The sequence below is a fragment of the Mytilus galloprovincialis genome, chromosome 9 (assembly GCF_965363235.1).
Source record: "Mytilus galloprovincialis chromosome 9, xbMytGall1.hap1.1, whole genome shotgun sequence".
Classification (NCBI taxonomy): domain Eukaryota; kingdom Metazoa; phylum Mollusca; class Bivalvia; order Mytilida; family Mytilidae; genus Mytilus; species Mytilus galloprovincialis.
Genome location: NC_134846.1, coordinates 37,951,934 through 37,977,731, shown reverse-complemented (window position 1 = coordinate 37,977,731; position 25,798 = coordinate 37,951,934). Strand labels below are relative to the sequence as shown.

Sequence of the window (25,798 nt, the reverse complement as noted above, 5' to 3'; positions counted from 1 at the left end):
ATCCTCTGAAAATGTTTTTGAAAGTCTTTAATACATAAAACTGGTTTTCCCTAAAGAAAATCAATAAACCAGATTAAAGTCACATAAAACATTTATAAGAGTCTGATTATTTTACTTTCCTAAAAATCACTATCAGCAATATTCAGAGACAAGAAAAAAATTATGGGTTTATGTGGAAAAAATGCCCCTAAAATATAATGATTTACCTTATGATCATATTCTAATAACTCAAGGAAAGATATAGATATTTTTTTAATTATTTGTCTTGCGTTAATGGTCATTAAAATGCTTGCTGGTTTAATAGATTATAAACATCAAATAAGTACCAAAAGAAATTAACTGAGTCTCTATAAATATGAAATCAGTACCAAAATATATTAACTTAGTTGAGAGACTTATGTCTATAGCAGATGGTTCTAGGAATTTACTGTCTGAAAAGTTAATCTCAATTTCTGTTTTATTGTTAGTATAAAAAAAATATGTTGTATGATTGCTAATGAGACAACTCGCAAACCAGAGATCAAATGACAAAGATGTAATATGAGGAACTATAGGTCGCTATTATACAGCCTTCAATAATGAGTTAAACTAATACCACAGTTAGCTGTCTAAAAGCCTCCAAAATGACAAATATATTAAACATTTCAAACAAAAAAACTAATTCCCTGATTTATTTACTAAACGATACATGAAAAGCAAATATTATATAGAGCAACAACCACTGAATAACTGGCTCATGACTGCAGCTGTAGGCACATACAGAATGTGGCCTGACACATAGTTATGATGATCATACTTTTGAACTTGTCTGTTAATTACGCATTATTTATTTAAAGTTAAATTTTTCCGATTTAAATTGGGTCCACAATCAAAGACGTCATCAAACAATTTTCCATAAGATTTGTCAAAACCTTTTTTGGTTGTCTTTATTGTTCTTGTTCTGAGTATACATGAAATACTTTCCACTGGACATTTGGAGCAATGAACAATAAAGCAATCAATCAATTAAGCCGTTATAATTTCAGTGATTAAAACATGAAAACTTCCTAATAATTATTATAGATATAGGAAGATATTCGGGAGCGAGCCATTGAGTGATCTTCCACCATCCTATTTCATTTCTGATTGAAATGAATTCTTTCAACAGAACTCACGTTTACCTGAAATACTAAGAAATTCAAATGTATACACTTAATATGAAGGTATGTTTACATGACCGGTTCATTATTCATCAAAATTAATACAATAGTTTCCTGAGCGAAATCATTACCGTAGTCACATGTCCAAATGAATTCTGACATGATCGAGCATTGTCCTAATCATCAGGTTTCATTCTATGTAATTTGCCACAGTAAAACGGGAAGTAGATGTTCTATAAATCATCAGTTTCCTCTATTGTCTTTATCTTACATAGTTAAAGCATCTCTTGAACAAAGGGCCAGTTACCTTTCATCCATAATAGGTGTTGATTTATATTACTTTGCTATATAAGACGTTGGCAGAAGATATCAAGAATAAAGTGCAATTTACTTCCTCGTTCCGTGTGATGACTTAATGAAGAATCAGCATAAATATGTCGAGTGACATTTTCCATTACAAAATTTGTCATAAAAATAGCACTCAAGGGCATATTGCCTTTCTTATTAAAGTGTCATGGGAAAGAGGATTTTCAGATTATTAGAGTTCATGCAGCAGAGGCGGATTTAGGGGGAGGGGGGGGGGGGCAGGCGGCCCGAGCCCCCCTTTTCGGGAAAAAATTTGGTTGCTTATATAGGGAATCAATGAAACGTGACTGGAGCGGACCCCTTCTTGGGCAGTCAGTGGGCCCCCGCACATGACAATTCCTGGATCCGCCACTGTGCAGTTCATGTATACAGGAAATTCATGATATCTGCAGCCTATCCTGAATACAGCCTTTTTCTATGTCTCATAAACAGGTACATGTGTGCTGTAATCAATACAAAAACGTTAAATTTTTTTTCATATAGTTGTAAGTTAATAATAATAATAATAATTTTATTTGCAAAATACACCCATATGGGTCAAGCAAACACAAATACAACATTTAATACAGACAGTGAAGAATTACAAATATAAACTTAAAAAAAAACATAGTTATAAATGGTATTTAATGTAACCTTTGATGGACATGGACCTCATTTTCGCAATTCTAAAGATTGCTTTATAAAGTCACCAATTTCTGTCAAAAGCTCAGATTTAGGATTTAAAAGTTGTTTTAGCTTTAAAAGTGGTTGATAATTTGTAAAATCAGGATTTATATTATTAATCTTTAAAAATAAGCAATCTCTTAAAGTTGAGTTTAGTTTGCAATATAGAAAAAAATGGTATTCATCATCAATTTTATTACAAAGTTTACATAACCTTTGATCTCTGGGTACATTTTTATATCTTCCCATTTCAACCTCTAGGTTATGGTCACTAACCCTTAATTTAGAAATTAATTGTCTGGTTTTAAAATTTGATTCTTTTAATAAATAATTTTCAATTTTTATGTTATGTTAATGATTATAACTTGTCTCTTAAAGTTGATGTAAGCTACGGTAGGTTGAATCCTTTGCATTTACTTAATGCTTCTTCTACTGTAAATTCAGAAATTATTGCGTGCATTTAATATTGCGATTTTGTCATTTTAGATTAAAATACGTTTTAAAATTTTTTCCGATATTAATCCAGTTTTAATTCATATAAAAAATGTCAAAATGAGAGTTTAAATTATTGCGTTTATTACCCTGTCCCATTTTTCACAAAAATAAAAACATCGTAATAATTTCTGAATTTTCAGTAGTTGAAAATTATTGTAACATAAGTCTCTTAAAGTTGATGTAAGCTATGGTAGGTTGAACCCTTTGCATTTACTTAATGTTTCTATTATTCTGATATGTCTTAAAATCTGGATAAGGAACTTTTCCCTACAGAGATTCCTATAACATCATTGACAAGGATGCTAACAAGTGTTTCTCTAGAGAATCGTCAGAATTACTTTATTGATATCTCAAGATCGTGTTTGATACCCATAATACCTCATCTAACAGAATTATGTTGTAACGGCTTTTGCTAAATGGGATTTGCGTCAAATCTTGAAGCTTGGGATAAAAAGTGTCAGTTTTGATATAAAGTTTATATTCTTGTAGTATATAAATAATTTTTAAGACCCTTCGGCCACTGACCATCTTTAGTTACTGACTATACAATAGACTTAAGTACAGTTAGTTTGTTGTTTAGGGGAAATATATAAAACAATAGCAGTTTTATGAATATTTTATTCTCGAAAACAGAAACAAAATATTAAGTTTTTTGTTTTTTTTTTAATTTTTGAGATATAAGAAAGGAGATGTGGTATGATTGCCAATGAGACATGTTATTTCAATTTCAACCACCTAAAATTTAAAAAAAAAAATTAAGATAAATAATACGACTTTAACATGTTTAACCCCACTACATTATTTCGGTATGTGCCTGTCCCAAGTCAGGAGCCTGTGATTCAGTGGTTGTCGTTTGTTTATGTGTTACATATTTGTTTTTCGTTCATTTTTTTACATAAATAAGGCCGTTAGTTTTCTCGTTTGAATTGTTTTACATTGTCTTATCGGGGCCTTTTATAGCTCACTATGCGGTATGGGCTTTGCTCATTGTTGAAGGCCGTACGGTGACCTATAGTTGTTAATGTCTGTGTTATTTTGGTCTTTTGTGGATAGTTGTCTCATTGGCAATCATACCACATCTTCTTTTTTATATTGTTTGGTTTTGGTAATGTCATGATGTTCATAGTAAAAAGTAAAATCCCCAAAATATTGAACTCTAAGAAAAATTCAAAACAGAAAGTCCCTAATCAAATGGCAAAATAAAAAGCTCAAACACATCAAACAAAGGGATAATAGCTGTCATATTCTTGACTTGGTACAGGCATTTTTTTATGTAGTAAATGGTGGATTGAACCTGGTTTTATGGCTAGCCAAAACCTCACTCTTTATGACAATGTTAAGTATACCACTAAAATGACATTATTACATTACGGGAATACAGTACAAATAGATTCAAGAACATTCAGGACAGAGAATTATATAGATAAATAATTCTCGACTCCTAGGAGTCGAGATTAAGAATTGAACGATGGACACTAAGGGCGTGAATTTTTCCTGCTACCTGATTGGAAGATATCACGAGACGTGAATAATTAAAATTGATTGATTGGTTAGGACAATCCAAACCAAGTAAATGTCCTTCAATCCCGTAGAGTATCGGATTTGTCGTCTCTATTTTAGCAATTAGATTTTACACAGGTAACTTTTATCTATAAATAGACGAATCTTCTGGAGTAAATAACAACGTTAAACGATACTACAAGTTCATAACGTGTGACCTCACGTGTGTGGTAAAATTTGTTGATTGATGCACGTGGCTATTCTAGTAAATGAATTAATCTACAAAGCGAGAGCTCTTTCCATTTTCATCAGCTAAGAGTCGAATTTAGCACTTTTTGAAAGGCTATCGCTTGTGTAATAATACATTTGGACATGTAAATCAAACACTTCTAAATCTGAGATTAAAGCTATTGCAAAATGTAATCTCATGCAACCACATAGTCATATTCCATTTCTTTGCATAGTGGAAATTATATTGTGTACATGCAATTTACTGTTATATAGCATCAAATATTAGCAATAGGTTGTTAATAAAACAATAAAGTATTGGTTTTCTAAATCAAATCCAGTATACAGCACAAAAGTATAATAATTAAGCAGAAATCATCTGTAAGCTAATAGGTTATTTGTCATTACGTGGATATTTGCAATTTTAGTTCACATGTTTTCTCTATATTTGTTTGTATTTATTAAAAGATATATTTATTTATAAATGATATTAATATTGGTTCTTTCATTTTATATAATATCAGTGTTTTTCTATTTGCTAAAAAAAGTGTTTTATGATGTAACAAATGTTTAAGCAAGACAAGAGTTTGTCAGTTTAATAATGATTTATTGTAATATTTTAGTGATTTATGTTTAATGCAAATCAGATAGAAAATTGTAAGCTTTAATATAAATAAATGCACAATCCAGTTGTTATATGCTTGCTCAAGATAAAACTTTATCTATAAATGCAGGTTTTAATTTATGTGCAAAAACTATGGTAAAGGAGCTACCACTTGATTTTTATGGGGGGGGGGGGGGGGGGGCTAGGATGAAATTTGAAAAAAATAGGCAGGACAGGAGTTTTGAGTAAAATAAAAAGGCAGGATGAGACACTTTGCAAAAAAAAAAACCGGCAGGATGACAATTTAGGTAAAAAAAGTCAGGATAAACTAATAAAAAAAAAAGGCAGGACCGAATAGAGTGAAAAATAAAAAGGCAGGACAGAGATTACAACTAAAAAAAAATGCAGGACAAAATTTTTCATCCTAGCCCCCCCATAAAAATCAAATGGTAGCTCCCTAAGAACAGAATTGATGCCAACAATGTTTAGAATATATCATTGTATATGAGTGCTATTCGGGTTCATTGTTTTTCCAACTTATATCAGTTACATACTAGGCTTCAGTATCTGTAGAAAGATTTTACCCATAATTCCTCTTTATATACCTTTAACCAAAAAGGTAAGATTCCACCTTAAAATTGCACTTTATTATTATATATATGTATATATATCATATATAGTATAAAAATATATATTGTCCTTTAATCATATTTATTCCTGAAGCTACAAGTAAGTAAAGAATAAATATTCACTTTGAAATCATACAGTCACATTCACAAATTATCTTGCAATTTTTGTCAGATCTTATTCAATCTTGCCAGACATGTCAGAAGCTTTCTAAACATTTTAAGATGTTGAAACCAAAACTGTTGAGTCAACTAAGTTCAGTTTAATTTAAAGCAAACTCTTCTGAGTAAATCTAATAATATGTTTAACCAGTCTTGATAAAATACAGAATTAATTGTTCAGCTGCAAAAAAAAAAATGGTCAACACTTGAATGGTTTCTGTCACAATTCACCTCACTCAAAGTGGATTTTCATTTTTTTTTCACAAAGTTTTTTTAACACTTTATATTTTTTTTTGTCACAAAGTTTCACCAATTTTGACAGATTTTTTTTCTTCACAGTTTTCATGATTAATATGATATGATATAATCTTGATTCATGCATGTTAAGAACTTTTTCATGTCATTTTTTTTTTGATGATATTAAACGTCACACTTGACAAAATATTTTTTTGTTTTATGTACAATATCATTGACCATAATATAAAATTTTGACAGAGTCAACATTTTCTGTTTCAGACTTTGTTTCAGGCTCACCAGGGGTGCCTTTAACTTAAAAGTACCAAAGAAAGTAATTACAAGTTGATTCAAGCCCTATAAGACCATAAATGTCCTAATATACTCTGTAATTCTCTTTATTTCTTTGTTTTGTAACCTTGGTGCTGAAATTGAACAAGCTCAGTTTACTCTCCCCAATATAATTCTATAATCATTGACAAAAATCATTGATATCTTCTCTCAAGTACCAAGTCTTCGTAAAATACCATTTTACCGTGATAATACTGGAAAATTGTTTTAATACCCACAATGCACTGTTTATTTCCATTATCCTATCATCAGACGGTGCTTGGTTCTTTTATTGTCCTGATTATACGGGTTAATAAAGATAAACCACTTACCACAGAAATTACATTTTACGTTTATTTGCCGTATGTAAACTATGCCTATTTGATGTGCGATCAGCATAACCACTCGAAATCGGCAGTTAGAAACAATGAAGTGTGAAGAATTACATAATTTTTGTTTAATTTGTGTCAAAATTCACAAGTAAACATTGTAAATGAAGCAGAATTATTTGATGCAATCCAATAAAGTATCTGAAGGGTAAAGAACTTATTCCTTTGATACTGTAATGGACTGATTTAAATACCGGTATATTTTACTTCGTAGGAAATTTTATGTTAGATTTTTCGCAAAAAAAACTTTATATGGGCAATTTAAAGTACACATCACATTGTATACTATAGATGCTTGAAGTAAATATAGGATAGCTAAAAGGTTTGAAAGCAGTTGGCTCTATATATTGTAGATGTAGACAGTCAGGACCGTCCTTGTTACAGACACCAAAATCTCAAAAAGTGCATTTTTGGTTCCTTAAGTTATGTAGTTTTAAACTTTTAATGAAATGATATTAAATTGAGGGAGATATGATTTAATGTTCTTAAACTTTACAAATCATTCATTTATTCTGTATATGAATAGATTTTCTGTTGTTTGGTACCTTAGTTCACTATCCACTTGTAGGTAACTTGTACTCACTTCAATCTTTTTGAAAGTAGTATTGTTAGGCAACATTTTGCCTATTTTAAAACCAATAGAAATAGCTGTTGGCATTTTGGATTATTTAATCATATTTGAAATTTTTTTTGAAGTGAACTACTTTCTATCAAATTAGACAAGATGGCTTATGTATTTACAATATTATATAATTTCTGATATCACAAAGAATTACCTCATCATTTGAAACAAATTTGTTATAGAGGTAGTTGACTTTTGGAAAATCACTTTTTCAAGGTCAAGTAGGCCTTTGGAAAGCACTTTTGAATAATTCGATTTCTAATTGTGTTTGCAAGTATGCATGCTTATATCAGAGACATACATATATACTCATGTATATGTGTCTCTGCTTATATCCTGCATGAATATTTTGAAGTAGATATTTTGTTTTAATAGAACTACTTAAGATCAGCTCTTTTTTTAATCTTTTAATAGTAATTTTAGTACAGATAGTTCATGTTACGTAAAATTTTGTATGTACTTGAATGTGTAAATAAGTAATTTTTTGTCTTATCAGAGTTGTCTTCTCTTTTCAGTGCTGTTGAGTATGGTGTCGATAGTGAAAACCTCAGTCTTTCAGCAATAAGAACTATCAGAGTGTTACGGCCTCTAAGGGCCATAAATAGAATTCCAAGTAAGTTAAACATGGCAGAATGCATAGATAAGTATCAGTAAAAAGTAAAATAACATAAATAGAATTCCAAGTAAGTTAAACATGACAGAATGCATAGATAGTATCAGTAAAAAGTAAAATAACAAAAATACCAAACTCTGGGGAAAGTACTAAAAGGAAAGTCCCTAGGCAAATGGTAAAATCTCTAAAATACACTGAGGAAAGTACTAAAAGGAAAGTCCCTAGGCAAATGGTAAAATCTCTAAAATACACTGAGGAAAGTACTAAAAGGAAAGTCCCTAGGCAAATGGCAAAATCTCTAAAATACATTTTGTGTTGACAGTCTTTTAAATTATTTTTAACATTTTTATGTGTTTAAGCAATAACAGTGTTGAGTTGAATGATGCTTTCACAAGTTGTTGTGAAATTGTTGACTGATTATTTTTGAATCCAATGATAAAGATAATTTTTTTTTTATGTCAAGTACTTTTGATAAATTATATGTTATTTTGTTTTTGATATGAAATAAATTACTAACAACTATGGACTGCTGGCAAAAATTAAAGGTTAAAAGCATTACACACTCTTATTCATCCTTTTTTTTTTTTAATTCCTCCGTCACTGATATATTTTGTTTCAGCCCATTACAGGCTAAGAAAACATAAAAAAAAAAAAAATGCTGTAGAAAACAAGCATTATTTTTTATAAATCAATCATGGAAAGGAAATACCAGATTCTCAGGTGCTTTATTTTAATTTTATAAGATATTAAATGCTTATTTTGTCATATTTTGTTTGTGAGAAAAGGTTGGTTGTGGGTTGACAAAACACCCACTAGAAAATCCAAAGACATAAATCTAGTTTAAGAAAGCTTATTGATGACTGAAAGTAGTTAGAAGCACTATAATAGTTCACTAACAACTTTTCTATAAATTTTAGTGTTGTATCAGAATTTCTAAAAACGTCATCATTGACATTGGGGACACTTAATTCCTTTATAGTTATAAAATTAAATGCTCCATAGGGGAGGTTTTATTTTTCATCTATAAGAAATTTGGAGGAGTGTTTGTAGTATTTTTATTAATGCTCCTTGGGTAGTTAATGGCACTCTAAGACTTAAGTTACTAGCAAACTTTCTATAAATTCAGTGTTATTTCTGTTAATTGCTGAAAATATGTCTACATTGACATTCGAACACTCAATTCCTTTATACTGGTAGTTATAAAACTAAATGCTCCATTGGGGAGGTTTTATTTTTCATTTATTAGAAAATCAGAGGAGTGATGGTAGTATATTTAATATTGCTCGTCAGGTAGTTTAATGGCACTCTAAGACTTATAGTTCACTAGCAAATTTTCTATAAATTCAGTGTTACGTAGTGTTATGTCTGTCAATTCCGGAAAATATGTCATCATTGACATTGGGGACACTTTATTCGTTTATAGCTTAATACTCTATTGGGGAGGTTTTATTTTTCTTTTATTAGAAAGTGGGAGGGATGGTTATAGTAATTTTATTATTGCTCATCAACAACTACAATTCCCCTAAGAATCTTTTGAAAAAGTTTTGACGTGGTTGAAACTAGAATTTTTAAGAAAATATGAATGAATTATGACGTTCTCATTCAGAGAATATAAATGATCAATATTACAGATTAATATCCAAAGGCAATAACAAACAAGTCATTTTAATATGGCTGTATATTCAATATTGTGTTTAGTTCATAAATGCATAGGAAAATCCATTCATTAAAAAGATAAAAATCTGAGTTTTAAGATATAATAAATATTCAATAGAAATTATGTCATTTTTAATAACATTTGTTGCACAAATTTTTGAAACTCCAGTTAATTGCAAAGATTTTTTTTTGCACTTTTACAAACAAAATAAGCATGCTTTACAAACAAGACGTTGTGTTTGACATTTTCTAAGCTTATAGAGATTATTTTGTTCTAGTCTCTAACCATTCCGGGGAAATGTCAATATTCATCAGTCCTTATAGAAAAAGTATCAATCAAGTTTTATCCAAATCTAATCAATCGTTTGTATTAAGCCAAGTTAAGAGATCGCTTACGGAGATAAATAGACTTGTGAAAGGTTGATATTTATAACGAGGATAGAGTAAGCTTTAAGGTTTTATGTGACTTTGTATGTAATGTTTTTGTTATCTTAGTATGTAAAGAGTGATTGGTACAAGTTAGAATTTGCTATAGAATCAATGTGCCAGACATTGATAACAAAAAAAATGGTAAAGTTATGTAATTTAACCAAATTCTTTAGAATGGCAAAGACATTTAACTTTATTTATTTGTAATGAAGGTTTTCATTGGTTGAAAGTAAGTTTTATTTGCCAGTGGTTGATGGTGTCATGTGTGCTGTTTGAATCATGATCAAGAGGTTTTTTCGATTTCAGCAATTATACGCAATCTTAGGGCCTTCAACAGTGAGAAAAACCATTGGTATAGTCAGCTATGAAAGGCCCAACATAAAAAAAAATATGAAATAATGCAAATTGATAAATCTAACATCCTAATTTATAACAAAATAATTCACAAAAAACAAATATGACAGACAACGAGAGCCTGTAAATTAGGGGCGAAAGATACCAGAGGAACATTAAACCTCATAGATCAAAATAAATTGACAACGCCATGGCTAAATAGGACAAAAGACAAACAGACAAATAATAGTACACATGACACAACATAGAAAACTAAAGACTATAAGCAACACGAACCCCACCAAAAACTGGGGATGATCTCAGATGCTCCGTAAGGGTAAGCAGATCTTGCTCTACATGTGGCACCCAGTGTGTTGCTCATGTTATTACAAACACGTTAAATAAATTTGGTAGGTCACATTTGTGGGAAGGGATTTCGGAAATAGACATATAAAAGCTATACAATATTATCCCAAATATCTCCAGTCAGTCCTGTGGTTACTAAATATTATCAAGACTGTACATGTAATATATATGATGTATTTCTTTTTCTTTTTCAGGTATGAGAATTTTAGTGATGTTGTTACTGGATACACTACCAATGTTAGGCAATGTGTTGTTGTTGTGTTTTTTTGTCTTTTTTATCTTCGGAATTATTGGTGTACAATTGTGGGCTGGTGTCCTACGTAACAGATGTTTCCTCAATGTTAGTGAAAATATTTCCTATGCACAGTAAGTAAATCTCTACATTTATGATTAGTCGTGAAGTTAAGACACCATTCACCTAGTAAAATATCCTTAACATGAAAACTTTTAAATCATTTTCAGCAAAATGAACAAGTTTGGTACATTTCAACCTGTATCAATGCAAAATTGTACAAAATGTGAGCAAAGTACATTTCAAGTTTGTCGGCCTGTGCAAGAGGTAAAAAAAATCTCTTATTTTTCTTTGTCCCAGTAGAGGCGCTTGGAATCCCAAACCAAAAGGGTCTGTTTTGCAAAGTACACTAAGTCAACGGTATTAAATTGATGTCACTTCAAGTCAAGTTCAGATGACTACTTAAACAGTACTTCTTACTAAGTCCTGCTTATGAATGACAGTAAATTCCCTTCGATCAGTTCATGAACTTTAAGACAGTCTGAAGTAGTCTTAGAAATCATACCATATCTCCTTGTTTTTTATATTGAACAAGTTCTGAAGATTTATAATACCGTTGTAATTTTTTATACGATCCTTGTCTTAATAGAGTATAAACTAAATATTCAGATTTATCCATAACAAATATAAGAAAAAGAAGATGTGTTATGATTGTCAATGAGATAACTCTCCACCAGAGACAGTATATGAAATAGAATTTAGCAACTATAGTTGACCGTACAACTTTCAACAATGAGCAAATCCCATACCTCATGCTAGACTCAAAATATGAAAGAAACCAGATCTATCTTATGAATGATCTATAAATTATTTATTACTCTACATATGATGTGACCTTTATCGCCATGCACACCACACCATGTTGGGATGACAGTTACCGTGGACACCGATCAATACCTAAACTAATTGAAATGCTGACACAATTTTAAAATTGACAGGAGATTAGATGATCAGAAAAATCTATTTTGGCTCGTCAGACTTAAATAATCCACCTAAACTTATGTGATGATTGTTGCATGATATTCATGTGAGCAGTATGTGGTACAACTGCTTGGCTAATATGACTGGTCTGAGCTAGGCTCCATGAAACATGTTTGTCCCTGAACAAAAATGAATGTGTTCTTTAATATAATATATATTTGCTTTTCAGACATAAAAAAAAAAAAGTTAATAAAGATAGGAAAAATAATGAAATTAAAACTCAACATTACATAGAAATGATAATTTGTTTTGTAAAAATTATGTTGACTAAATTAGCAGATTGTAGTGGCAAATTCATTGATTAAAAATCTGAAATTTGATCATAAAGCTTTTTTCTCATCTGACACTTTAAAACACAAATGTATAAGTTTCATGAGCCGAACATTCTCACCTGTCCTTGACCTAATTTTGGGGTCAACTTCAATTTTTAAGATGAGGTTTGTTAATTATTGCCTACCTGATAGGTCAGCAATATTTGACCTTCAAATTCATTAGTCAAAAATAAACTGACAACACAAACAATAGCACACAAAACACAACAAAAAAGCTTATTGTACAGGGCTTATTAGGTCTTTCCACCTTTCCCTGGAAAGACCTATTGCTTTTGTTCTGATTATTATTTTTTTTCTTCCTCCAAATTTTGTTCCTTTGCTGTTTTTTGTTTCGCAAGATGTCGCTTATATATTTGGAATATGATATCAAACAGTTTATATGCTTTTGAAACTGATCCTGCTTAACTGAATACTTTCCCATGTAAGAGTGATCTCCCCGAACACTGTTTTTCTTGTTTTCGCTTAAGCCTCGCAACCGTATAAGAAACCGCCAAATTTATTTTTCCAAATTGCTTGTTATATCCTCAGGATGATTTTATTAATTTTTACCAAAGCTATTCAGAGACTCCATTTGAGAGTTATTTCCCCTTTTGTATTTGATATAAATGAAATGTATTTTTAACAGGAAAACCATAAGTGATAGAGGCCTAGGGTCTTTTGATTTGAGGTCCTAATGGTCCAAAAAAATGAAAATGAGGTCATGGTCAAAGGTCAAGGTCATGTTCAAAATTTTGATTTTGGCTTGTTATCTTTGATTTTCAGAAATCATATAAGATATCGAAAAAATATTTTCACACAATTGTTAGATGCTACATGTCGTAACACATAAATTTTAGTCATAAGGATACGTAACCATTTGATGCAAGTTTTCCCCCCTTTTATATTGAATATGAGTCTTATAGTAATATAACTCATGAACAATTTAAAGTAGAGGCCTAGAGTCTTTTGATTTGAGGTCCTTGGTTGATGACCTTGAAATTGAGCTCAAGGTCATTTATAAATTTTAACATTCTACATTTTGACCTTTCCTTTTACCTCATATGTATACATGATAAAGCCATAGGACTTTTTGCATTAGGTTGCAAACAATGTGACCTTGAAAAGTCAACCGGAAATGATTTTTTGTAAACCGGAAGTAGCTATTTTTTGTACTAATTTAATATAAAAGTATATAGAACCATATATTTTTGGAATCAGTGTCAAGTAAACTATCAAACAATACCGGAAGTAACATTTTTTTAAACTGGAAGTAAAAAAATTATCTCCCTTATTTATATCTTTTTGTATAGAAACCATATATTTTGGGAATCAGCATACAATATGCTGTCATTTGATGCTGAAATTGACATTTAAAACCAAATTTTAATATTTTCATATCAAAATAGAACCATACTGGTGGAAAGACCTTAAATTGTTCTTACATCTCTTCTGAAAAAAAAATCCACATGCTTGTTATCAGAAATACTCGTAAACTACAAGTCCAATCGACCTCAAAAATTACAGTCAGCAGGGCATACATGTACTAAAAGTTCATAAAACAACGTGGTGCAGATATCTCTCAAGAATTTTCCTAGAGAAAAGAAATTGCAATGCCGTAAAAATCGCTTGCTAGGTCCGTAAATGTCAGTGAAATCCTACAATAAAATGTCCGCTCCTAGATTGAAATACTAATCTGTGTTACAAACTGGTGCTGAAAAATGTACATTATAAGAAAATAATCATTAAACGTGTTTTAAAGTTACACCAGATCAATTAAATCCAAAGCATGCACTGCTGGTGAACTGTCAGTTTCCTACAATGACAAAAGAATTACATTGTGTGTATTCCGTCTCTATACATGTTGTCTGTTCAAGGTCCCCACCTAAAAAGAAATAAAAATACTAAGTTATCGTTATTATAAACCCGCGTCATGTGATGTCTCCTCAATCTGGCATGAGTCCCAGGCTGGACCTGAAATAAAATAAAACCTTTCCAAACTAAACATGAAACTTCTCCGGTAACACAATAATATAGACCCCTTACACAAACAAACAAACAAACAAACAAACAAACAAACAAACAAACAAACACACACACACACATATCAATCAATCATGTTTCAAAGGGGGAAAGACCGTTTACAATTGCTTTTTTAAAGCAATTGATTTATATTTGTTTATTTATGTTTGGTGGTATGTTTAATTCTTATAGCTAGCTAATTTCTGCTGTGTCAAAAGCTCTTGCTGACTTGCCATTTTCTAATTCATTTATCAAATGAATACAATATAACAACAAATAAAAAATTAGATGTTGCAAGTTCCTTCCAATCGTAAAGACATTAGAATAATGGTACTATTCCTAAACCAAACAATGAACGGATTCCTTATAGTTACCAAGGTGTTTCAACAGTTCAAAGTCCACATTAGACGGAAGTTAGAGAAAACATTAAGAGATGTTTCTTTCCTTTGAAATAAACATTACCCACATAATTTACAAATAAAAAATAATAAATCCCAGGTCGAAATCAGTAGTCAAGGACAGGACAACTAATAAAATAATTATACAACAAACAAATTTAATTCCCCGAGAGAGAAAGACGTATACAATATGTCTAAAAGGTTTTTTATGTTTTGATTTGGTACACAGAAGTTCACACCTGGAATTATGGAAAGATTTCTTATGATTCGTTACTGTTATGTTAGTAATTTGTTTCATGGAAAGGTTAATCGTGAGGCATCTTAAATAATAGGAGATTAATACTAGGTAATTTATTATTATAGGTAAATGTATGAATTGTTTGCAGTAGACGGAAATTTGAGTAAAAACAAAGAAATGATTTCCGCTGTGAAATGTAAAAACAATAGCTGCAACTCTTTTCACAAAAAAAATATATGAATTAGAATAGATCGAAAGTTATACGGAAATGTGTATGACTTACGATAATTTTAACCCATATTTGTAAGTTATTTTTATGCCCCACCTACGATAGTAGAGGGGCATTATGTTTTCTGGTCTGTGCCTCTGTTTGTCTGTCCGTCCGTCTGTCCGTCCGTCTGTGCCTCCATTCGTCTGTCCGGTTAAAGTTTTTGGTCAAGGTAGTTTTTGATGAAGTTAAAGTTACATCAACTTGAAACTTAGTACACATGTTCCCTATGATATGATCTTTCTAATTTTAATTCCAAATTAAAGTTTTGACCCCAATTTCACGGTCCACTGAACATAGAAAATGATAGTGGGAGTGGGGCATCCGTGTACTATGGACACATTCTTGTTTATGAAAAGAATTGCTGAATCTTAACAAAGAAGTCATTATGCAATCAGATTCGTCTTGCAGGTTCTGTTGAACTCCAAACATTATTAAGATTTAAATGCACTGTATAAAGAAATTTCGACAGTCTACCATGCATGTAGCTTAGAAAGAAAATATAGAAACTGTAGAAAGCCAGTGGCCTTATAAATAATTTAGTTACTTAAATTATGTTAAATTTGTTTTCTTTTGGAATTCCTACACATGAATAACTATTGATAAATTGAGTTGAAATTTCTTTTTAGCTCACCTGGCCCAAAGGGCCAAGTGAGCTTTTCTCATCACTTGGCGTCCGGCATCCGTCGTCGTCTGTCGTCGTCCGTCGTCTTCCTGCGTTAACTTTTACAAAAATCTTCTCCTCTGAAACTACTGGGCCAAATTTAACCAAACTTGGCCACAATCATCATTGGGGTATCTAGTTTAAAAAATGTGTCCGGTGACCCGGCAATCCAACCAAGATGGCCGCCATGGCTAAAAATAGAACATAGGTGTAAAATGCAGTTTTTGGCTTATAACTCAAAAACCAAAGCATTTAGAGCAAATCTGACATGGGGTAATATTGTTCATCAGGTCAAGATCTATCTGCCCTGAAATTTTCAGATGAATCGGACATTTCGTTGTTGGGTTGCTGCCCCTGAAATGGTAATTTTAAGGAAATTTTGCTGTTTTTATACGACCGCAAAAATTTTAATTTTTCGTCGTATATTGCGATCACGTTGGCGTCGTCGTCGTCGTCTTGCGTCGTCGTCGTTGTCGTCCGAATACTGTTAGTTTTCGCACTCTAACTTTAGTAAAAGTGAATAGAAATCTATGAAATTTTAACACAAGGTTTATGACCACAAAAGGAAGGTTGGGATTGATTTTGGGAGTTTTGGTCCCAACATTTTAGGAATTAGGGGCCAAAAAGGGCCCAAATAAGCATTTTCTTGGTTTTCGCACTATAACTTTAGTTTAAGTAAATTGAAATCTATGAAATTTTGACACAAGGTTTATGACCACAAAAGGAAGGTTGGGATTGATTTTGGGAGTTTTGGTTCCAACAGTTTAGGAATTAGGGGCCAAAAAAAGGCCCAAATAAGCATTATTCTTGGTTTTCGTACAATAACTTTAGTATAAGTAAATAGAAATCAATGAAATTTAAACACAAGGTTTATGAACACAAAAGGAAGGTTGGGATTGATTTTGGGAGTTTTGGTCCCAGCAGTTTAGGAATTAGGGGCCAAAAAGGGGCCCAAATAAGCATTATTCTTGGTTTTCGCACCATAACTTTTGTATTAGTAAATAGAAATCTATGAAATTTAAACACAAGGTTTATGACCATAAAAGGAACGTTGGGTTTGATTTTGGGAGGTTTAGTCCCAACAGTTTAGGAATAAGGGGCCCAAAGGGTCCAAAATTGAACTTTGTTTGATTTCATCAAAAATTGAATAATTGGGGTTCTTTGATATGCCGAATCTAACTGTGTATGTAGATTCTTAATTTTTGGTCCCGTTTTCAAATTGGTCTACATTAGTTCCAAAGGGTCCAAAATTAAACTTAGTTTGATTTTAACAAAAATTGAATCCTCGGGGTTCTTTGATATGCTGAATCTAAAAATGTACTTAGATTTTTTATTATTGGTCCAGTTTTCAAGTTGGTCCAAATCGGGGTCCAAAATTAAACTTTGTTTGATTTCATCAAAAATTGAATAATTGGGGTTCTTTGATATGCCAAATCTAACTGTGTATGTAGATTCTTAATTTTTGGTCCCGTTTTCAAATTGGTCTACGTTAAAGTCCAAAGGGTCCAAAATTAAACTAAGTTTGATTTTAACAAAAATTGAATTCTTGGGCTTTTTTGATATGCTGAATCTAAACATATACTTAGATTTTTGATTATGGGCCCAGTTTTCAAGTTGGTTCAAATCAGGATCCAAAATTATTATATTAAGTATTGTGCAATAGCAAGAAATTTTCAATTGCACAGTATTCAGCAATAGCAAGAAATCTTCAATTGCACAGTATTGTGCAATAGCAAGCAATTTTCAATTGCACAGTATTGTGCAATAGCAAGAAATCTTCAATTGCACAGTATTGTGCAATAGCAAATATTTTCAATTGCACAGTATTGGGCAATAGCAAGAAATATCTAATTGCACAATATTGTGCAATAGCAAGAAATTTTCAATTGGAGTTATCTTTCTTTGTCCAGAATAGTAGTTGAATCAACTTAAATCATTGTTTTATACAATATACAATGTATATTCACTTTTACTACCAACTGATAAATTAAAACAATCTTTACCATTCAGTGATAACAAGCACTTTATTTTACATTTTAATATTTTATGATGTATTTAAATGAGTAGTTATTGCTAGGGGCCATTAGAAATTTGAATTGAGATCAGTTTTGGAAAAAGGGAAAGGGGGATGTGAAAAAAAAAAATGGGGGGGGGGGGGTTAAATTTTTCTCATTTCAGATTTCATAAATAAAAAGAAAATTTCTTCAAACATTTTTTTGAGAGGATTAATATTCAACAGCATAGTGAATTGCTCAAAGGCAAAAAAAATATTTTAAGTTCATTAGACCACATTCATTTTGTGTCAGAAACCTATGCTGTGTCAACTATTTAATCACAATCCAAATTTAGAGCTGAATCCAGCTTAAATGTTGTGTCCTTACTTGCCCCAACTGTTCAGGGTTCAACCTCTGCGGTCGTATATAGCTGCGCCCTGCGGAGCATCTGGTTAGTTATTATCTTGAATATTATTATAGATAGAGATAAACTGTAAACAGCAATAATGTTCAGCAAAGTAAGATCTACAAATAAGTCAACATGACCAAAATGGTCAGTTGACCACTTTAGGAGTTATTGCCCTTTATAGTCAATTTTTAACCATTTTTCGTAAATCTTAGTAATCTTTTAGAAAAATCTTCTCCTCTGAAACTACTGGGCCAAATTTAACCAAACTTGGCCATAATCATCATTGGGGTATTTAGTTTAAAAAATTTGTCCGGTGACCCGACCAACCAACCAAGATGGCCGCCATGGCTAAAAATAGAACATAGGGGTAAAATGCAGTTTTTGGCTTATAACTCAAAAACCAAAGCATTTAGAGCAAATCTGACATGGGGGTAAAATTGTTCATCAGGTCAAAATCTATCTGCCCTGAAATTTTCAGATGAATCGGACATTCCGTTGTTGGGTTGCTGCCCCTGAAATGGTAATTTTAAGGAAATTTTGCTGTTTTTGGTTATTATCTTGAATATTATTATAGATAGAGATAAACTGTAAACAGCAATAATGTTCAGCAAAGTAAGATCTACAAATAAGTCAACATGACCAAAATGGTCAGTTGACCACTTTAGGAGTTATTGCCCTTTATAGTCAATTTTTAACCATTTTTCGTAAATCTTAGTAATCTTTTAGAAAAATCTTCTCCTCTGAAACTACTGGGCCAAATTTAACCAAACTTAGCCATAATCATCATTGGGGTATCTAGTTAAAAAAATCTGTCCGGTAACTCGGCCAACAAACCAAGATGGCCGCCATGGCTGAAAATAGAACATGGGGGTAAAATGCAGTTTTTGGCTTATAACTCAAAAACCAAAGCATTAAGAGCAAATCTGACAGGAAGTAAAATTGTTGATCAGGTCACGATCTATCTGCCGTGGAATTTTACAGATGAATCGGATAATCGGTTGTTAGGTTGCTGCCCCTGAATTGGTAATTTTGAGGAAATTTTGCTGTTTTTTTGTTATTATCTTGAATATTATTATAGATAAAGATAAACTGTAAACAGCAATAATGTACAGCAAAGTAAGAACTAAAAATAAGTCAGTATGACCAAAATAGTCAATTGACCCCCTAAGGAGTTATTGCCCTTCATAGTCAATTTTTAACAATTTTCTTAAAATTTGAAGATTTTCAATAACATTTTTCACAGAAAGTACTGTTATAGAGAGAGATAATTGTAAGCAGCAAGAATGTTTAGTAAAGTAAGATCTACAAACACATCACCATCACCAAAACACAATTTTGTCATGAATCCATCTGTGTCCATTGTTTAATATTCACATAGACCAAGGTGAGCGACACAGGCTCTTTAGAGCCTCTAGTTTCAAAAATAACACAGAAAAGATGTTAGATTTAAAAAAAAAAAGTTTATGGTTTACCAACATGCATTTAAAGCTCTACTACCTGCATGGCTAGTAAAAAATAAAGTAATGAAAGATGTCAGTGTGCTAGCAACAAGTTTGTTGAAAAAATAACTGAGATATATTTTTTTCTTTTCAGAGCAAATTTAAGTCCTTATTATATTCCAAAGAAACTCCTAAATGTACATTACGACTATATATGCAGTAAACCAGGAGAATCAGGAATGAGGACATGTGACAGTTTCCCGCTTTATCAGTACGAAGGAATAGGGTGTAACGGAACTGCTAAAATGTACAGCAATAATACGCCCACAAATAATTCTTGTGTAAATTGGAATCAGTATTACACCTATTGTACTGCAGGGGATAAAAACCCCTTTCAGGGTGCTATTTCATTTGACAATATAGGATTAGCTTGGGTAGCTATATTTCAAGTAAGTTATTTGTTTACTGTATAATATAAGATTGATGTAAGGAAATTTTGTAATATAATAACATAAAAGTGCATCACAACTTCTGTCAGGGTGCCTTTTTATTTGACAATATAGGATTAGCTTAATTGGGTAGCTATCATTTAAGTAAGAAATTTTACAGAGTCATATTAATATAAAAGAGCAACACAAATTTAGCTAGTAAGAATAGCAGTAAGAATATATGTAAAGCATGCAGACAAGGACAGGATATCTAGCATGACAAAATGTGCAGTATGTTGCATAATAACATGTGCAATGTATTATAAACAAACCAAGTAACATCTTGCTATTTGAATTTTTTTTTTTGAGAAAGTGCACAGTATATGTACTTATAACCTAACAGTACTTTTTTCATTACTTTTTTACTATGGTCTTGAGGAAACGATGATAGTCCGTTGGAAGGGGACGATAAATGGCTGACCCGTGTTAAGAGAGAGCCATATCTCTTGCACGTTAAAGACACCCATGTAGATTTCGAAAAAGAGTAGGTTAATGCCGCTACAAGGCAACACTCGCACCCGGAAAGTGGAAAGGGATTAATATAAGTTGCAAAACTTGTTTTCCAATCCACTATAAATAAATATGTTTAAACTAAACTAAACTACTATCTTCTTTATAGTTGTCTTATAATTGATTGCTGCTAAACTATTTGTTTACTTCATTATAAGAACCTGTACAGCATTTCACAAGTGATGGTTTAGAAATAAAATTGTTGAGCACTTTAAAAGTGTTATCACATTTATCTGTAAATGTTTGTTTACAGTTTGAGTTAAACCATGGAACATGAGTGCACATCTTTTGATCTCCCATGGGTTAATTGTCCAATCAAAAGTATCAATTAAACTGTTACTGAAATTATTGTCCAATCAAAAGTCTCAATTGAACTGTTACTGAAATTATTGTCCAATCAAAAGTATCAATTAAACAATTAAACTGTTAATTTACTAGAATTATTGCCCAATCAAACATCTTTTAGAGAGCTCAAATACAGGAGATGGATTTTCTTTTTTATTAGCACTTTGGTCAGTAACAGCTTTTAGTTTTTCGATAGAAATATTTACCCCTTGAAAAAAAAAAAGATTTTTATTATCATTTTCTGATCATTTAAGAAACATCAAGTCTTTTGCTATCTTTCTGATGCATTTTTTACATGGGGAAAATGTCTTAATATCTAACACTTGTGGTAGATCTTCTCCGGATTGTTTATTTATGAACAAATTGAAAAAAAAAATAGAGAGAAAAAATATTTTATTAGAGTGCAACATACAGTGTTAACTGTAAAGTGCATTTGTATTACCATTACTACTTAGACAGCCAAATAGGCTTATGATGCACTCTTAGGTTAAACTGTACACAAAAACAGATATAAGAAAATGAATTTAACTGTTATAGTGCCTAGACCTTTGGTATTTAAAATGCAAGAAGGAAGTCTTGTCTTATATTTGAGCATTCTAAAATAAAGATTGATTAAGAATTACTCTTATAAACTAATGTCATCCTTTGAAGAGAGTTTTATTTAATCCTATAACAATTTTAAGCTTTGTTAATTTTAAGTAAAGTTTCATAAACCAGAGATTTTGTTTCAGTAGTCTTAGAAAATTTTACTGTAGATATAAAAAAGAAGATGATGTATGATTGCCAATGACACAATTCTCCACTAGAGACCAAATGACACAGAAATTAACAACTATAGGTCACAGTACAGCATTCACCAATGAGCAAAGCCGATACCGCATAGTCAGCTATAAAAGGCCCCAAAATGACAAATGTAGAACAATTCAAACAAGAAAACTAACAGCCTAATTTATGTAAAAAAAAATGAACAAAAAACAAATATGTAAAACATCAACAAACGACAACCACTCAATTACAGGCTCCTGGCTTGGAACAGGCACATACGTACAGAATGTGGCCGGGTTAAAAATGTGAGCGGGATCCCTACCTCCCCATGACCTGGGACAGTGGTATAACAGTACAACATAAGAAAGAACTATAAAAATACATTGTTAACTGTAGAGTACATTTGAATTAGCATAATGATTCAGACAGCCATTTTTATAGGCTTGTGATGCACTCTCATGTTTCAACTGTACATATAACAGACATCACGAAATGAGTTCAAATATTACAGTGCCTGAACTTTGGTATATGCAAGAAACAGTTTAGAATGTTGTAGGTAGTCTTGTCTAATATTTGAGCATTCTAAAATAAAGTTACCTATATACACATTTGTTATTACCATTAAGAATAACTCTTAGACTTAAGACCTCCTTTAGAGAGAGTTCTATACTTCTAAAGGAATTTTAAGCTTTGTAAATTTTATAATGCAATATTTCATACGATAGAGATTTTGTTTAAGTAATTTTTTTCATCTGAAAATATGTTGCTAATTTGACTGTAAATACTTTTTGAAGTGTGCATTGCAACATGTGATATTTTTTTTAATTTTCTGACTTAAAATGCACTTATTGAAAGTTTAGAAAATTGAATTTGAATTAACTAGAGAGAAAAATTAAAGCAAGCGTTCAATAAATTTTATTGCGTAACCAGCTTAAACTAAGAATTTTAACACTAAGGTTAAACACCATGGTCCTTAATTTGATAATAAACTCTTTTGTTATCCCTCATCACAGATATATTACATTTTGATTGGCTATTAATTTTAACAGGATTGGTTCAGTAGTATCAACTGAACTTTGTTATGAAACACAGATCAACATGTCACAAGAAATTCTTTAAAAATGCACAAACAGAAACCCAATCCATAATGCACTTGAAGGTCGCACACAAATCCAAAATATGCTTGAAGGTCAAGTAGTAAAAGAAAACAGAACTGAACAAATTAAAGCAAAGAATAGAATGAATACTAGAAGTTAGGTTAGGGCAATTCACAAAAAGCAAGTGATATCATCAGGAAGTAGGGGCATTGTAAGGATTAGCACATCATGCTTTACATGCATCGTCTTATGTTTACAGCTACATGTAAGTCATGAAGCAAAAAAGAGCAAACAGCATTATACTTTCAGTTGAAATTTTATGTATGATATACATAGTTTTGAATGAAAGGAGATGTGGGTTATATTGAAACAGCAATCCATCAGCAATAAAAAAAAAAGACACCAAGAAGTGAATAAGCTCAGTTTTCAACAATAGAATTTTTACCAGCTGTCATGCTCTGAATAATATATAAACATGATAAAAGTTTGAACAACTACCAAAGATCTGGCTTCCATGGCATTAGATTATCAAGTGTTAAAACACTTAGACAAGCACTTAGAAGGTGTAATGACTAGTGAAAAGTATATTTGTATTTAACATATAAGTTTATATAAAATCACTGGTATTATACCCAGTAACTGCATGCATTATATATAATTTCAGTGCTTGTGAAGAAAAGAACAGGGTTGCTCACAATGTGAAAACTGCAGTCTTTACACCAAAAAGAATTCCCATATTGAGTTCTATTTTAATTTATACAGAGCTATTGAAAATAAAATTCTGGTGTACAGTCAAAATAATGTTAGTAAATGAAATCTATGATCTTTTTGCTTAGGTCAATATTTTTTACTTGATCATTATTTGAATCAATTTGTAGATATTAATAAATCAATTACATTTTTTTCCATTTTACTAAATATATAATTTTATTTTTCAGGTAATTAGTTTAGAAAGTTGGGTGAATATTATGTATTATGTACAAGATGCTCATTCTTTTTGGGACTGGTCTTATTTTGTAGCTTTAATTGTGGTAAGTAGTTTATATTCACTCAAATGTTGGAAAAAAACTAGGCCCCCTCATTAGGGGGTCTAAGTAATCACATAATCACATTTTTTTTGCCAATATAATCATACATATATTTTTTTGAAGAAGATTATCAAATAATATAAGTGACATAGTGTGCTAGTGACCTAATACGGTATATATGGGGTCAGTAAATTCCATATGCCCATATATACCGTATTATGTCACTAGCACACTATGTAACGAATTTATCTTACCCGACTATCTTAAAGTGTGAAATTTAGACTAGTGACCTATCAAAATTTGCAAGTCTTCAATACTGTTAGCATTAAGAAACTGCTTCCATTGATCCTTCAAAAACAGATGCCAACAATAACAACTTGTAAGGTTTAAATGTGTTTTATGTTATTTCAATCTTAATCATCAATTTCTTTTTCTGTTGAAACCTTTAAGATTTTTTCTCAGTACCGTTTTGTTTTTATAAAGGGACATAACACCACTACTAACCGTGTATGAAATAAGCCCCGCCTCCCTACTAACCTAATATAAAATATACACGGTTTCAACATAGACGCTTTTAACCAATCACATTCCTAGAAATGTATAGAAGGTAAGATAATAAATGAAACAGCCCTAGATTATCAAATGATCATGAAATATTTGGGGCTGGTTATCAAATATTCACTTTAAAAACGGTCTAGTAATCACATTAAACCACATGAGAAGGCTCTAAAACGTATTGTCAACTTTTTCTTTTATTTATCCTTAAAGAATATTGACATTTATGATAAAAAATTAAAAAAAAACCCAGCATTTAACAGAAAATTGAGTCTTCTTTGAAAAATTTAATTAATCAGTAAATGATCTATAGTATGGTAGAAATTTTTACAAAACACCTTTGGAAATTCAGTGTATAGCATAGAAGTTTATATAAGTAGATTTTGCAATGTCAAGTTTTAGTAAAATGACTTTAAATGTAAAAATAAATTCGAGAAATGCTTTATATTAAAATTTGATTTGGAATACTTAAAAAAAGACCACTGGTTCTTCAATTGTCACACATTCCTGAATATAAACTAAGAATTCAAATTTCCTAGAACAAAAATATATGGTTTAACTTCATTCTGTAAAAGTACCAAAAGTAAATGTAATTAGATACTGTCAGTCACTAAATGTCTTCCCACCCTCGCCTCTAATGCTTTTCCTACAAAATAACGTTATAATAACTACATTTTCTATAAATCTTATTATTTCAAAAGTTACTTTGTGGAGGTGTATGTATTCAATGGTAGAATTGACATTAATCTAGATGGAATATTATTTTAAGTACATAACACTTGGGGAGTATTACTTTCTTTGTTTCATTTATCTCTCCATTGGTTATGAAATTATTCCAGGTCTCAACGGTCTTGTTAAAATTGATAAGGTGTAGCCATTTTGAACTAGGAATTGAAGTACCATTCACAGAAAAATGTTGGGGTTTTGTGGTAGATTTTTTATTGAAAATGTTGATAATTAATGATATTAATAATAATTCTTTATTTATAGAGGGTTACACAGTTTATAACACTAATCATCCCTGAGGCCCTCATGAAATGCAATGAAATGAAATAAACAAACAATTTACAAACATTCAAACTAACACACACATATGAGTGTAGTTTTGTTTATCTAAAACAATATTTTAAAAAATGAAGTGCGGTCTAGATTTTTTTTTTATAATAGGTATATAAAAATAAAAAGATGTGGAATTATTGCCAATGAGACAACTCTCCACAAGAGACCAAATGACACAGAAAT

The 25,798-nt window shown here is 31.2% G+C and overlaps 1 protein-coding gene across 2 annotated transcripts in view; it reads left to right on the top strand.

Moving 5' to 3' along the window:
• LOC143044955 (voltage-dependent T-type calcium channel subunit alpha-1G-like) overlaps window positions 1-25,798 on the top strand; it is a 153,165-nt gene that overhangs the window by 73,079 nt on the left and 54,288 nt on the right. For both annotated transcript variants that reach the window (XM_076217225.1, XM_076217226.1), the window contains 4 exons: window positions 7,874-7,971; window positions 10,950-11,121; window positions 19,923-20,217; window positions 23,912-24,004. In XM_076217225.1, the coding sequence (XP_076073340.1) occupies window positions 7,874-7,971; window positions 10,950-11,121; window positions 19,923-20,217; window positions 23,912-24,004 (658 nt within the window). The remainder of the gene's footprint in view (window positions 1-7,873; window positions 7,972-10,949; window positions 11,122-19,922; window positions 20,218-23,911; window positions 24,005-25,798) is intronic.